We start from the raw sequence: 17076 nt of genomic DNA, 5'->3' as shown, positions 1-17076 counted from the left end.
ATATATATATATATATAAGAACATTAATTAATTTGTGTTAAACTTTTGTGTCTACGTTGGGGCACTACCGACGTACGCACCTCTAGACTTGTCTTCGTGGTGAAAATAGACATCAAAGTAAATAAAAAATTACGATTTTTGTAAATAATTCTTTTTTATATTTTTAACTTAATAATGCTAAACTTTTCGGAAAATGTATGAATCAGTAAATTTTTTTTTATAGATGCTTGATGTCTTTAACTATTATTTGACATATATTTTTTTATAAATCTAACCCTTTAATTGTTCACATGGGGGGATTTAAAATGACAACTTTTTCATAAAAAATTAACTTTTTCAACTTGATTTTTGAAAGTGTTCCGGAAAGTATGACACTTTTATATATATATCTAAAATTAAAGATAATGTAATGTATTTTATTATGAAAAAAAACCCAGCACAGGGGGGTCGCGGCACAGTGATCCCATGTATAGTTGGATCAAGTATAATGATATCTGACAGTGATTAAAATCACTATCAAAAATAAACGTTTCGATGCAAATCTTTAGATAGTGTTTAATTTTAAAAAAATTGGTGTTTTATTCCAAAAGCTACTTGATTTNTATTTATTATTTAAATTGTTTATGAGAAATAATATTTTTTAATAATACCTCTTTCATTCGACATACTTCATCTTAATCAGGATATTAATAAGGAACTAGCAGATCATGTAGCTTTTGGAATAATCCACCAATTTTTTAAAATTAAACACTATCTAAAGATTTGTATTGAAGCGTTTTTTTTTTTTATAGTAATTTTAATCACTGTCAGATATCATTATAGTTGATCCAACTATACTACGTCACCACTGTGCCGCGACCCCCCTGTGCTGTTTTTTTTTAAATGCATTTCATGCCCTATTTAATATAAAGAATTCTCTATAAATGTAGAACAAATCCATTAATTATACAGAGTGTTCAAAAAGCAATTATATCTAACTTTACTCCCACGCTCAATTGTATAAGTGGAAAGCGTGTAACTTATGCATTATCGTATATCGTCATTTAATTATTATTATGTAAAGTAAATTAGTGTATTTAAATGTTGAATAAATTCTAATTGATTCAGTTAAGTGATTTGTACTGATCTAGTAACAAATAGACAGCATAAATATCTAACTACAAGACTAATCGAACTTCTACCACAAAATAATCATACATAAATATATATACAGGAAAGATCGTACGGCTACTAACTTCTGTCTAAAACCAATGACGAGACAAGTAGCATGTCTAAAATCTTATGCTTAAACTATGAGCTCTTATTAAAAATTTAATAAAACAGTATATACTTAAAATAAAAAGTCATGAAAATTAAAAATTTAATAACATATGTAATAGTATTAACAAATATTTCTACTTTCTGTTTTATTTTTATTTATGATAATGTATTCATTTCTTACACGATAAGGGAATACTTTTGACACGGCCATGCTGTGTAATTGGAAATATTGTATATCATAAAATTGCTTATAATCAATTATTAAGTATTCAAAGAATGATTTATTAAACGTAACGTGTACATCTGTTACTCGAGCTTCATGCCTTATAGGATTCAGCAATGGTAACTTCTAAAACACAAAGCATCTGTCGTTATTTATCACTATTATTTGGCTATATTACAGATGAAATAATGAGTTATTAAATCTTACCGCTGCTGTAGTATAAAAAATAAATTCAACAACTACACAAAAAAAAATGTTCATAATTTTCATAACTGTATTTGTTCGATTAAAATTATATTTGGATTATGAAATCCAATCTTATAAAAGACTTTAGACTTTTATTATTAATATTATTTAAACTTTTTTATTTAAAAATAAAGCACACACAAATCAGGATATCTAAACATTTTTTACTAAAAATTCTACTTTTTATCAGAAAAAAATTAAGTCTAATTACTTTTTGTTTACATAGTAAACTAGACTTTATCTGGACGGATAATTTATTTACCAAGTCCATATATTTGATATTGAACTAATTTTTTTTGTCCTTTTTTTATGATTTCATAACATGTTTAAATAATGAATGCACTAGGTTTATTTATACATATATTGTACTATGTATTACATCCGGTCGAATGGTTATTATGACTTCAGCCGCTGTGTATAATACATTTTTTACGGTTGATTAAAAATACATATACACATAAAATTTTTTTTTTTTAAAAATATCCGGCTAAATTAAATCACTACTAATTAATTGTGAAAAATAATGAACGTTTTAAGAATCAAGGACGGAATTAAATTATTCAACATTGCATTGACAACTATCGGATAAAATTATATTATGTATGTATAAATATAATAATATTTATCAATATTATTATTATTTAGTATAATTTATATTTTGCATTGTTTTATTAATTTTATTTAAAGGCCGTAATAGAGTAACTGATTCAATTACTAAACACCCCCTAATAAGTGAACATCACTAGTACTACTTGAAATATTAACTCTTAAGCATTAAAGTTGAGTAATTTAGTTGATTTGTATTGCATGACTTAAACGATAAAATTTTAAATACTAACATTGTAATTTTAATATATTATAAGCAATCAAAATTCCGTACAGTCCTTATAAGTAAACGGAATTTGTCTACAAAGGCAAAAGGAAGAGTATGCCCGAGAAATATAATATGTAATTCAATTTTATGCTCTTACCCCAGTTTACTCTAATTTCGAAAAATTCAATATTTTTGTCATAATTTGTTGTATTGAACATTTTTAATCATTTATAATCCATAATAGGTATCTTAGGAAATTTAATATTATTCGAAATTTGTGAAATATAGTTAATCAGTTTTTTTTAAGTTTATAGAATGTACTTTTTTTAGTTTTGTGAAAATTTATCATTGTAAAATGTTGAAAGGGTAGATTTTGTTTAAAAATCTACAATAATTAATTATTTTGTTAGATTGAAAAAGTCATTAATATTGATAGTACATATAAATAAGTTAAGATAGGTATGTTTTTGCACTAAGTATTTTCTGACTTCAATTAATTTAACTTCATTTTTTCAATGAATAGTCGTTCATTTGATATGTTGTGAAAAACGAAGCATTTCCTTCACGATAGAAGTTCAAAAATTTTATATCTATTGGTTTTAGATTATATTTAATAATGTTGAAATGTTGTATAAGGAACTGTACATTATGTTTCATTTGTGTTGTAGAAACGTTATCTTCATAAGTAGCCATTATGGAATTGTTGTTCATGTTATCATATATGTTATTAACACTCAACGATATTAGGCTGTTGTAAATTATTTGAAATAAACTAGCAACAGCGAAGTACAGTTGATCTGTATTGATATCATTTTCAATGTTGAGTAATTTAACGAGATCCCAAAAAGTGTCATCCTTTGCTTCCAAATAGTTTACAAAATCAACAAACACGCTATAAAATTTAATTGACGTGCTTTTGACATTTTTTTTAATCGTGTCAATTACAAGTTGTTCTGTCTTTGACGAATTATCGAGAAACCTACTTAACTCGTGATTGATATATAAATGCATCCAAGTGAAGCTAAGTAATCTCACCTTTAAAATATCTATAACCATCATATGATATTCGTTACAAGAAAAAGGCGAGTTAATCCATTCTCGGCGATTGAAATGCTCTACACATTTTTCTTTCAGCCTCATCAGTCTTTTTTTTGTTGCACTCCATTCTATAGGAAAGTCTCTTATGGGTTCAAACAAAACATCTTCTAGATTATTTTCGAGCAGAAGCATTCTTTCAACTGTTATGAAAAACTCAAAATAGTTTGAATCCCATGTTAGGCTGAGACTATTGAAAAAAGGATCAATTATTTCATTGGTAAGGACTGATAAATCTCTTGTAGCCTTGCTATGTAAAAGACTTTCATACAAGTCGATAGACAAATACATATTACTCTCGCAAGTTGATAAGAAGTTGAGCAACTCTATGTTTAAGAGATAATCGGAAAACAAACGGTTATCTATTATATCTTTATTTTTTGTCCAATCGCTTACTGCAATGAGCTTTGAATAAAAAATCCATATCCAAGAATGAGGTGTTATACCAGCCGAAAAAAGTTTTGAAAATATAGTAGCAGTACGGTCGTGATATTGATGATATATGTATTTTATATAGTCGATACTGTCATCGTCTCGTAACTTTGTAACAAGTTTCTTTAAATGCATCAATAAGTAATGCACTATTAAACCAAAAGTGCATTGAATGCTTTGCATTTTTTTCTTATATTTAAGCAACGCAAATTCTTTTTCGTTAGCCTTAGCATTGTATGGACTAAATTTCCTCGTTAATAATTCGATTTCACATTCGGTTAGTCTATCCTTATTTTTATCCATTGTTTTAAATATATGTAAATCATTTAAGAGTTTTTTGTTGTAAACAATATTACAGTTCACATTTTCACGTTTTTTCTAGAAAAAATTTAGTAAATATATGATTAAAATTTTGTTATAACTAATCAATTATGTAAATTATACATAGCACTTCTAGAACATAACTGTTGCATTTTAAAATAGCCAATACAGTGATACCCATCATAGTGCGGATCTGTTAAATAGAGATTTACTCCACTCTACTAAAAAAGAGGGACTTTCTATTTATTAAAATCTGATGTATACACATTGAAAATATGTTGTGGAGTACAATTTTTTTTTGTCTTGTAATATATTACATATGGTTTAATGAAATGTATGCTAAAAAGACGCCAAGTTACCAAAATATTTTCAAAAGTTAAGTTGAAAAAGTTCTATTTAAAATGTGAAAATTACAATATTGTACTCCTTAAAAGCAGATAAATATTCATATTTTCAAAAAACAATATGTCAAATAGGGGTAACATATCCAAGATATCCAAAAGTTATGCCATGGTCATAAAAGTAGATGATTTTAGTAAACCTTGTTTTTTGGTGGGGGATTTGCGAGGGTCGACTGATATTGACTGATTCAACTAGATATGATTTATGATTTTTTAACGTATTTTTAAACGAAATCAATCTAATAGATGCTAATTAGCACCTACTTATTTCACTTATGTCTAAACAAACTCATAAAACACATCAAGGTGGAATTAATACCTTCTCAGTTATATATCAAAAAATAAATGTAAAAAAATATAAGACAGATATTTAGGTGAATGTTTTCCACCGATTTTTTTATTTAAAATAAATTCATTTTTAGTTGCAACAATTTTTATCTATATCTGCTATATTAGTTATAATTATTATAATTGTTTTAAAAATTTCCTTATATTAATAATAAAAATTGCAAACCTACTTTTGCTGGTTTTGATAAAATCAATGGATTATCTTCTGTTGATGCCAATTTTTGAATAGTTAATACCACTGATATCATAATATGAAATAAACACAAAATATTAATGGAAAAAATCATTTTTAAAAATTATTGTGTGATTTAATAATCAATATTCTTTTTTGAATTTATTTAGTTTCAGAAACATATCAATAATTATGTCATAAAGTACTACGTTATTTATTATAATTAAATTTAATAAATGGATTTGTATATTATTTTAAATGTCATTTAACTCTTAAAATATATTTTTTCTTTAATAAAAAAAATATATATACCATATTCACTTTATATTACCGACATAAATTATTAACACTTGCGTATATCAATATACGTTATTGTTTATTATTACTTATCATATTGCAATTAGTTAGCATTAAGTACATTATAATTTTCGCAAATCAACTCGAAAAAAAATATTTGTAGAATAATATTTTAATAGGTTAAAATTACAACCATATTACATATATATATATATATATATATACGTTTTTATTTTTCAGGTATACGCATATAAAATAAATGATGACGACATTTTTAGTACAATTAATTTCTGAAATTTTAATTTTCATAGACAACATAAATAAATACTTTTAATATTAAAAAATTTATGCATTTATTGAACGTTTTCTTTAGCTTTTATAATAAAATTATATTTTTAAATACATTTGATATTTAAAATAAAAAACGGTAGCACAGTGGGGTCGCGGCACAGTGTGAGCGTGGCACAGTTGGGAGCAGTATAGATGATATCTGACAGTGATTAAAATCACTGTTATAAGAAACGCTTCGATGCAATTCTGTAGATAGTGTTTAATTTTAAGAAATTTTATTCAAAAGCAAAATTATAACTCAAAAAGAATTGTTTGAAGCACGGAGTATTTCCGAACCATTCTCAAATCGTATGTTGAAAAAGTTGAAAGGAAAATACTTAAGGTTTCAATATAAAAAATAATTATTTTGATTTGCTCATTATTCAATAAATTATGGAAATTATTAGAAAAAAATTGAAAAAATGTCGAAAATTAGCGATTTTTAAATTTGTAATTTTTTAGGGAGTTTTCATCATTTACAGGGGATAGGGGAAAATTTTTCAATTTTTGAGGGTAATATCATCTTTAACTAGATACAATTTGTGATCTTTTGATGTATCGTTGAAAAAAATTGGTCCAGTGAGAGCTGAGAAAAATTAGTGACAGACACAAAAAAATTTTTAAAAATTAACACATCATGGTAAAATTAATATCTTCTCAACTTTGCATCGAAGCTAAAAAATCGAAATATACCAATTTTATTTTTATATTAAAAATAAGCTTCATTAATTTAAAAACAAAATTTTTAGATTTAATTAAAATATTGAGATGGCAGTGTGGCTGTGTCTCTATTGCAGCAATACCTGATGCGCATCTAGGATCGACAATGCACAGGCTGCTTTATTTGATTAGTGAGAATTTAGTTCAGTATTTTGAACCACCACATAATGATCTGAAATCAAAATTAGATTGTCTAAACCTAAATATTCAAAAGTTATTATTTGTCATTTTTTAGGTGATTATTTTAATATATATAGCTACTAAAACTAAATGTAGAGATTAAAGTTGATTTTATTATTATGGAGTGTGGAATAATTGAAACAAATTTGTATATTTTTTCGAGTTATTTTTAGTGTAATTTATAAACAAAACCAAAGCAATAATATTTTCAGATGTTCAGTAAGTAAGAAAACAGATGAATTGTTACAAATAATGAGAACAATAGAAACCCGTTTCCTTACTTACTGAATACCTTAAATGTCCAAAATAAATTTATTGCAATATCTTACAAATCTATTATTTGTTACATTATTTTTGTAGCTACCTCAGCTTACAGCTTAAAAATAATTAACATATCAATAAAAAAAAAATTTTCAATTAATGAAATAATGTTTTGTTTAATTACCGGTCTTAAGAACTATTATAATTTGAAGATTAGCAATAAATTTAAAATCAGCAATCTTAAAAGATAAAATATTTTAATTATTATTTCTTATATAGTATATGAAAATACAATACATTTTTACATACTACATAAAATAATTTAATTTTTGAAATTTTGCCCCCTTAAATTTAGGTAAATTTTAAATCAAATATCAGTTACCTTAAATACATACAGTGTGATCGATTTATTATAAATCACTCTAGTACTCTCTAAGTACAATATTGAAAAAACTTGATTTTTTTTTAATTACATACATTTCTTGAATTATTAGCGAATAATTACTTTTTATAATTATCCCTCATAACTTATAGAGAGTCAATTTCAATTTCTCAAATGGCAACGTACATAATTTACAACCTACTTAATAGATAATGATGAATTTAAGAAAATAACAAGTCTATAGCAACTTTTGAACCAGTATTTTGAAAGTTGAAGTAATTACTGTAGGTTTAAAGTGGATGCAGCTATTTTTATCACTAGTTATTTCCTAATTATACTATATCTCCCTCCTAAGTATAAAAATGAGAATAACATCCGAAGTATCGGTTCAAAAGTGTTTATAGACCAGACATTTTCTTAATTACATAATTTTCTATTAAATAGGATAGTAAATTATGTACTGTAGTAATTATATGAGGAAGTATTGAATTACGTCGATTTTAGTATAATATAAGCCATACAATAGTAGTAAGCAATTTTTGAACTCTTAAGCAATAAAATAATTCCATATAAAAGGGAAATGCAGGGTAAGCAAATTAATAATGGTGGGAAAAAGAATATAAAAGGGAAACATGAAGAGTATAGGGGGTCGACACGGAACGATACGGAGCGAGACGAGACTGGACGTTTTTGTAGAAGAAACGTCGAGTTACGGGTTAGGTCGTTAACGTAAGAATAATTTTATACCTTTTTTTTTATAAGATTTAATTAATTTTGTGTTAAATTATTATATTATATTTTATTTGACTTTTGTGTTTAATACATTTCGTAAATAAAAAAAACTATTTAAAAATCTGGATTTAGCGCAAATATTTAATATTCACGGTGATCTCGAAATTGTGTGTGTGTGTGTGTGTGTGTGCGGCTAGAGTCTAGGTTGGACTGCTGGTCCTTTAGTCAATCTTAATAATTAGTGTACGAGCTGGCTAGTGTTTGGGCTTAACCGTCCTTTAGTGGGTATAGTAAAAAGGTAGTTGTGCTGGTGGCTGACAAGGAGCCACCCTTCAGTCTGCTACTTTTGAGCTAGACTGTGCTGACGGGTCTAAACTCTACCCCTTTAGTAGTCCACTAATTAGAGAGATTGGGGCTGATTAGTTTATCCAACGGGAGGACTCGAGAAGAGCTCGGACGACGAACTCGTCGTCTATATATATATATACATAAAACTTTAATAAACCTTTGTGTCTACGTTGGGGCACTACCGACGTACGACANTAAAACTTTAATAAACCTTTGTGTCTACGTTGGGGCACTGCCGACGTACGACAGTACATTATCATTTGAGAAATTAAAGTTGATTCTAAAAAATAATTGTCATCTGATAATGAAGAAATATATATAACTAATAAAGCATAATTTTTTTCAATATTTTATTTATTTTGACAGTACATAATAATTGTAAATAATAATAAATTACATAAAATGGTTCATAATAATTCAATCACTCTATATTTCTATATGCCACATAAAAAATTTTATATTAAAAAAAAATGGACTCGCCTATGGGTTTATATGAAAATATAATACATTTTTACATCCACAAAAATATTTTTATTTGAAAATTTTGCACAATTTGTACCCTTAAATTTAGATTAATTTAAAATCAATAACATTTAAAACATTGGTAAATGAAATTTTCAATATTTTTCTTGATTTAAATCGGGTAATATAAGTTAAGCTAATATATTAGCTTATATATAAGCTGTGTGATAAAACCTAATTTTAATCTATTCACCGACGTATACCAGCGTAACCAGCGGTCCTGGAATATCCATAGTTAAGAAATGTCTACTCAGCCGTGGGAGATCTCAATGAACCGTAAAAGTACAAAATTAAATAGAAGATCTAACAAAAAATTGTTTAATTTTTCTCATAATAAGATGGCTCTTGTATAGAATTTTCTATTGACAAAAAATTATGAGGATGTTAAAATATAATATAATTATAATTATTTTATAAATAAAATACATAAGAATCTTCTTCTTCCTCCTCGCCTTAATCCCAACTACTTAGGGTCGGCCATAACAAAATACATAAGAATATATTGCTTAAATTATAATTTGATGTTCTTGCAGGAGAATATTTATTTTTAATAGATCGTTTTTCAAATTTTTGAAATAAATTTTTTTGTTATTATAAGAAAAAATGATCAACTACTCAATATTTTTGATAATAAAATTGAAAATGATGTACAAATGCATGAAATGTCTATATTATTTATTTATACACACAAATTTTAGCTTCGATACGATATGCGATTTGAGTTATTAATTTTACTATGATGTATTTTTTTAGTCTCTCATCATTTTTTTTCTGAGTTCTTAGTGGACCGATTACTTTTAATGATACGTCAAAAGATCACAAATTGTATCTAGTTGAAGACATACCCTTAAAAATTGGAAAAAATTCCCTCATTCCCGGTAAATAGGAAAAATTCTCAAAAATATTACAAATTTAGAAATTGTTAATTATTCACTTTTTTCAACTTTTAGCTTCGATGTTAATTTTACTATGATGTGTTTTTTTTTTTTTATGTCTGTTGCCACTTTTTCTCAGCTCTCACTAGACCGATTTCTATCAAAAATACGTCAAAAGATCACAAATCGTATCTAGTTGAAGACATTACCCTTAAAAATTGAAAAATTTTCCCTCGTTCCCCGCAAATGGGGGAAATATCCAAAAAAATTACAAAATTAAAAATCGGTAAATTTTGTCATTTTTTTCACTTTTTTTTTTTAAATCTTCCATAAATTTTTCAAAAATCAATAAATCAACATAATTTTTTTTTTATACTAAAACCTTAGATATTTTCCTTTCATTTAATATCATTTTTTTGAAAATTTAACACTTAACCTGCTCTTTGGGTGGGATTTAAAATAGCAACTTTTTTACAAAATTTAATTTTTTCAACTTAATTTTTGAAAGTGTTCCAGAAATACTGCGTCCTTTAAACATATATCAAATTAAAGCTTATTTTATGTACTATAAAATGAAAAAAAAAATTGTCCCGACACTCTATCTTCTGCATGTAAACGGCTGCCGTAGTTAAAAAAACGCTATTTTTGTGTTAAAATTTTTGATTTTAAATTTTCAACTTAAAAATGCTATAACTTTTCGAAAAATGTATGTATCAGCACAATTTTTTTTTCTAATTTTTTTATTATAAGTATATCTTTCATTTGACATACTTTTTATTAAAATTGAACAATTTCCCCATATATAGGGGGCGTTCAAAACTTAAATTATTGTATAAAAAATAGAACTTTTTCAACTTAACTTTTGAAAATGTTTCGGAAATACTGCATCCTTTAAAAATATATCAAATTAAAGCTTATTTTATGTACTATAAAATGAAAAAAAAAATTTGTCCCGACGACAACCTATCTTCTATGCGCAAATTGCTGTCAAAATTTTTAAAAAAATGTAATATTTGCGATAAAAATCACCTTTTATAAGAATGTTTTTTGTACTTAAAACTGCCATAACTTTTTCAAATATTAACAAATCAAAATAATATTTTTTTATATTGAAACCTTAGGTAATTTCCTTTTGTTTGATATCATTTTTTTTTTGAAAATCTAACACTTAACCTGCTCATTGGGGGGGATTTAGAATAGCAACTTTTTTACAAAAACGAAATTTTTCAACTTAATTTTTGAAAATGTTCCGGAAATACTGCGTCCTTTAAACATATATCAAATTAAAGCTTATTTTATGTACTATAAAATGTAAAAAAAAAAATTTGTCCCGACGACCTATCTTCTATGCGCAAATGGCTACCGTATTCAAAAATATGCTATTTTTCTATTAAAATTCTAGGTTTTGTATTTTATTTTATTTTAAAATATCTTATTAGGAGAATATATTGACTTTCATGAATATTATATAATTTAATTGACATAGAATAAAGGTCATAAGACATAAGAAATTAAACTTATTAAATTTTTTTTACTTTTTTATTTTCATATTAAATTTAATAATTATAATTAGTATTTATTCATATATTATATTTTAAAATCAAAGAACTACTAATTAGGATATAATCAAAGAAATAAGAGTTGATGTTGCTTTTGGAATAATTCACCAATTTCTCTAAATGAAACACAATCTACAGATTTGCATCGAAGCGTTTCTTATGATAGTGATTTTAATCACTGTTAAATATCATCTATACTTGTCCCATCTATGCCTTGTCTACACTGTGCCTCGACCCCACTGTATAAATTTACAATTTACATAAATTTAAACCCAGCACAGTGGTGTCGTGGCATAGTTGGGTCCAGTATAGATGATATCTGACAGTGATTAAAATCACTATCATAAAAAACGCTTCGATGCAAATCTGTAGATAGTGTTTAATTNTCGATGCAAATCTGTAGATAGTATTTAATTTAAAAAAAAAAAATTTGTTAAAATAGCATATTTTTGAATACGGTAGCTATTTGCGCATAGAAGATAGGTCGTCGGGACAAATTTTTTTACTTAAAACTGCCACAAATTTTTAAACGGAAAAAACAATATTTTTATATATTATGTATTTATCTATCATTTGGTATATTTTTTTAAAAATCTGACCACAGGATGAGTTACAAAATGGTAACTTTTTCAACTTAACTTTCGAAAATGTACCGTAAATACTGATACTTTTATGTAGATCTTAAATTTGATTATGTAATGTACTTTAATATGAAAAAAAAATTTTGAACTTTTGATTGTCGTCAAGATGAAAATGATCTCCGTATTTAAAAATGAGCTATTTTTTATATTAAATTACCTTATAAGGGTTTGCCTTATTAATGAGTCCACTGATTTTTATAAAAGTCACATGAATCTAATTTAAACTGAATATAAATTTAAAATTATTTTAAAAATTTTGCCTCCTAAGTTAAAAGAAATGATTTTGATTTTTCGAACTAGTTTGTATTGTCCTTTTTTGTACGTGTTTTTTTATACGGTTGTCGAGTGAGTTTCACTGTTTCACGCTCGGGGTACGACATTCGAATCCATACATTAAATGATTTTTTTAAAATTCTTTTTGAAAAAATTCAAAATTGATTTGACTTTTATCTCATATAGATTGATAACTGCAATTAGATCACGCGCATGGTTTTAATATGGTGCGAACTCATTTCTGCTTATTTTGACCTTAAATTTGTAAAATATGATTTTTTATGACGATTTAATTTTCTATTCAATTCATTTTTAATTTATGTTATTGTTATCATATATGAATTGATTACGTGAGTTCATTAACTATCTTTTTGTTTTAATATTATGTTTAGTTTATAAAACATACAGAGACTTTCTGTCAATTTTCTTTAAATATGTTTACAATACAAACTTATATGAACAAATTTAATAATTTTATTGTTATATATATTTTTTGTTTGGACTTTTGCTTTATAATCAGCATACTGTTCAATTTTACTTTTTTCGCTTTGAAATTTTTTTTTTATGTCCACGCAGAGTTTATATTAGGATACGATTTTGCATTTGTGCATAGCACTATAATTTGTATGTTATATCAAGAAATTTCATATGTTATAAGTATATAAGTTTGCACATTTCTTATCAGAATAGTACGGTATTATTAATCATAATTACCTCGTATATGATGTATAAGTCTATAATTTTATCGTAAAAATTGGGATTCATCTAAGGGACTCCTTTTCTCATTAATCTTCTTTTCCTTGCCTTAATTCAAACTACTTTGGATCGGCCACTACTTTTCTCATTAATGCCCCTTTAAAACCTTACTCGATATTCTATCATACGCTTTCTCCAAATCTATAAATACTATACACAGCTTTTTCTTCTTTTCCCTTAAGTAAAAAAAATTAAATACCCTCCTAAAATAATTTCTATATGCGCCCAAGGGGAATACCTCATTAACAAACGTCAACTTTATACTCGATACATTTTATTATATTCTCTTTTTGAATTTTCCTGATTTTAATAATTAAATTTTTAATATATTTTTGTTACACAGATTCTGATATGGCGTAGCCGTGTGAAATCAGTGGCCTACTTACAACGATGGCCCGAAGAGGCTTACGCGTCGACGGCGCGTGAGGCTTGTAGGGGCTCTGGTCTGGGACGGAGCCTCAGATAGTCAAAGCCTAGTATATAGATAATATTTATTTTTATTCGCAGTATTAGTATGTATATTATTAATTATTGTATATATTTATTAAATATATAAAAGAAAGTAGTACCTATAAATTTATTTAATTATACATATTTTAATAAAAAATAATATAATTATAGAAAATATGTATTATTTATATAAATTATTTATTTACTTATAAAAATAATTATGAATAAGTAAAAGTATAATAAATATTTACTATATTTTTTAATATATAACACAATGTATATATATATATATTCATTTTAAAGTGTATATTTAACACTTAATATAAAATATTATATAAATACTTTGCTAATAACACGACATCTGTGTTGGAGTAAAAAGTTGACATGTATGATTCATTGCACCTATTATACACGTTTAATTTTTCAGTTATGTGGCTAATAATCGACTATGGGAGATGGACATGGTTGGAGAGAGATGAAAGGAAGTGTTTATTTAGCAATGTGCCTTTCAGGCCTTTGAAGCTAAACGAAAAAAATATATATTTATATAACTTTCTTTAAATTCTCAAATGTCATCGTTCAACAAAGGATACTTTTTTTATTGTGGTTGTAAATGACAGACAATTTACTAAGTTTTGAATATATATTTGGGTCACCTATATGCCTACAACTATATAAAACATGTATAATCAAATTGTTTGGTTTGAGTTTTGTGCCGGTTAATTAATTGCCAAAATATTATACTTATTTTTAAATTAATTAATATTATTAAAGAAGCTTCAATAATTACCAGGTGGTCTATTATTGAATAATCCGTTCACGAACGTATACGTTCAGATTTTATTTTACATAGGTTTGTATGGCGGACGTTGTTTATGAACACGTTCAGAACGTATGAAATATCAAACGAATGGTCATTTATAACAATAAAAAGGTTTGACTCTTATACTTACATTTTAGGTAAACATATTTACTTAAAATGTAATTTTAAATTAACATTGTTTTTAATTATTTACCGTATTAATTAATAATAAATAAATAAAATATAATTATAATACAAAATATATTTTTACCCCTTTTGTGTTGACACGTGCAGAAGAAAGTAATATTTATGTTTTAAATATTACGTTTTCTAAAAATAAAATTCAAAATGTTAAAATATTATATTCACATTATTTGTGTGAAAATTATTCATGTATTTATATGTTTACAACTTTTCCAAACAGTGGCTTATTTAAAGGTAGACCGTGACCGTGGGTGGCATTTTTTCGAATTAAGTACTAAAATCTTATTATATGTATTATTGATATGTATTTATTTATATGTAACATAATTTAATAAATTATATTTAATTATTATAATAATTTATAATATAAAAATAAATAAATAAAATAAAATTATTATATAAAATATATGTGAGCACTTTATTTTCGAAAATTTAAGTATTGTTGTTTAAAGTGCATTAATAATTTTTAATTTACATGTATGAAATCGTACATACATTTTTTTTTTTAGAATTTGTATAATTAAATTATTTATATAAATTTTGGCGAATTACATTAAGTGAATTAAATTAACAAATTATAAATTCACGTGTTAGTTTAGTAATAAATTATTGTTATTAAAAAGCAATATACAGAGTGATTGATTAACTATTCCTCACAAATTATCTCTGAAAATATAAGTTCTCTTTTTTTTTTGAAATATTATGTATAGTTTAGTGAGTAAAATTTCATTTTAATGATTATCCCTTATGCTATAATCAGTATCAACATTCAATTTACAAATGGTAGCCCTATTTTTTTTTTTACCTTCGATGTGAAGCTGAGAAGGTATAAATTTTACTATGAAGCTCTCGCTGAACCAATTTCTTTCAACGATACGTCAAAAGATCAAAAATCGTATCTAGCCAAAGACATTACCCTCAAAAATTGAAAAAAATTTTCTCATTACACGTAAGTGGAAAAATCTCCAAAAAAAAATACAATTTTAAAAATAGCTAATTTTTGATATTTTTTACTTAAAACTGCCATAACTTTTTTAGAAATGTCCAAATTAATATAATATTTTTTTCAAGATACATGAGGTATTTACCTATCATTTTGAATATTTTTTTATAAATCTGACCCTTTACCTGTCCATAGGGGGGGGATTAAAATGACAGCTTTTTCACAAAAAATAAACTTTTTCAACTTAACTGTTGAAAGTGTTTCGGAAATACTGACACTTTTATATATATTTTAAATTAAAGCTTTTTTAATGTACTTTAATATAAAATTTGGACTTTATTTTGTTTTCATGAGGAAAACGGACATCAAAGTTGATAATTAGTTATGATTTTTGTAAAAACTTACAGTATTAAATCATTGAATATCAATTTAATACTATATTTAATTGCTATAATAAATATTTATTTATATATTACAGTTATAAATCATAAAACTTCTAATCAGGATATAAATAAGGAAATAGAAGATAATGTTGCTTTTGGAATAATCCACCAATTTTTTAAAATTAAACACTATCTACAGATTTACATTGAAGCGTTTCTTATGATAGTAATTTTAATCACAGTTAGACATCATCTTTACTGGACGCAACTATGCTACGTCCTCACTGCATTGGATTTTTTTTATATAATCATATTAGATTAAGTTTTAAAAATTTTTTTATTTTATTCAATTATTTGCGATCTATGATTCATTGAAGTTTAGGGGACGTGAGTATTACTCACGTCAAAGAGGAGTAAGTGTACCTAAGTTTTTCCGGTTATAGTACAATACAATACATCGGTAGTTCTCATCAGTACACTAAATATTAATGTTACTGTATTTACCCAAATACTGTTTTATTTATTAAATCCCCTAAACTTTAAATGGTGATATCTCGTTTAGATTTTATTAAAATTGATTTTTTTTTGAGAATTAAACAAGATTAATGAAAATAGAAATTGCGTTGCTATTTAAGGAATTAAAGTTAATATCGATTTCAGGGTTAAGGGAAAAAAATTTCTTGACATTTCTTGTCAAGTAGCTTTGTCTACAAAGATTTATAACAAATAAAATAATTCCATATATGATAACACTAATATTATTAAAGAAAGAAGCATAGTTAGTTATATATATTATATAACTATAACTATTATAATTGTATATTAAAAATCAAGTTGTATAAATTCAAAATATTTATTTATATTATTACAAAAAATTTCAAACAATCTTGGATCATAAACGTTCATCAAACAATACCTAGAAGGCCGTATATCTAATGAAACAATAGAATCCGTTTGACGAACGTATACATTCGTCGAATGGACGATTCAAAAATAGGCCCCCAAATTTTATTATAAATATTTAATTTATTAAATAAATACGCAAATTTTAAAGTTTAATAAACGTTTATTTAATATAAGTGATTTTCATTGTTCAATTATATCCA

At 25.3% G+C, this 17076-nt stretch overlaps 2 protein-coding genes across 2 annotated transcripts in view; both read right to left on the bottom strand.

Moving 5' to 3' along the window:
* Positions 1 to 1769, bottom strand: part of LOC126898393 (uncharacterized) — a 6892-nt gene extending 5123 nt beyond the window's left edge. The window contains exons 1-2 of the mRNA XM_050672370.1: positions 1691 to 1769; positions 1442 to 1609 (exon numbers count right to left, since the gene is read on the bottom strand). Coding sequence (XP_050528327.1) covers positions 1442 to 1609; positions 1691 to 1753 — 231 coding nt within the window. The 5' untranslated portion in view covers positions 1754 to 1769. The remainder of the gene's footprint in view (positions 1 to 1441; positions 1610 to 1690) is intronic.
* A 99-nt stretch (positions 1770 to 1868) lies between these two features.
* On the bottom strand, positions 1869 to 5540 carry LOC126898772 (uncharacterized). Its single transcript, XM_050673093.1, has 2 exons — positions 5311 to 5540; positions 1869 to 4448 (listed from the first exon to the last, which is right to left on the bottom strand). The coding sequence occupies exons 1-2, from the start codon at positions 5425 to 5427 to the stop codon at positions 3048 to 3050; spliced, it is 1518 nt and encodes a 505-aa protein (XP_050529050.1). The 5' UTR covers positions 5428 to 5540; the 3' UTR covers positions 1869 to 3047.
* Positions 5541 to 17076: the final 11536 nt, after the last annotated feature.

This window comes from Daktulosphaira vitifoliae, unplaced genomic scaffold (assembly GCF_025091365.1).
Source record: "Daktulosphaira vitifoliae isolate Bord-2020 unplaced genomic scaffold, ASM2509136v1 Scaffold_2, whole genome shotgun sequence".
Taxonomy (NCBI): Eukaryota; Metazoa; Arthropoda; class Insecta; order Hemiptera; family Phylloxeridae; genus Daktulosphaira; species Daktulosphaira vitifoliae.
This window is presented reverse-complemented; position numbering and strand designations above follow the sequence as displayed.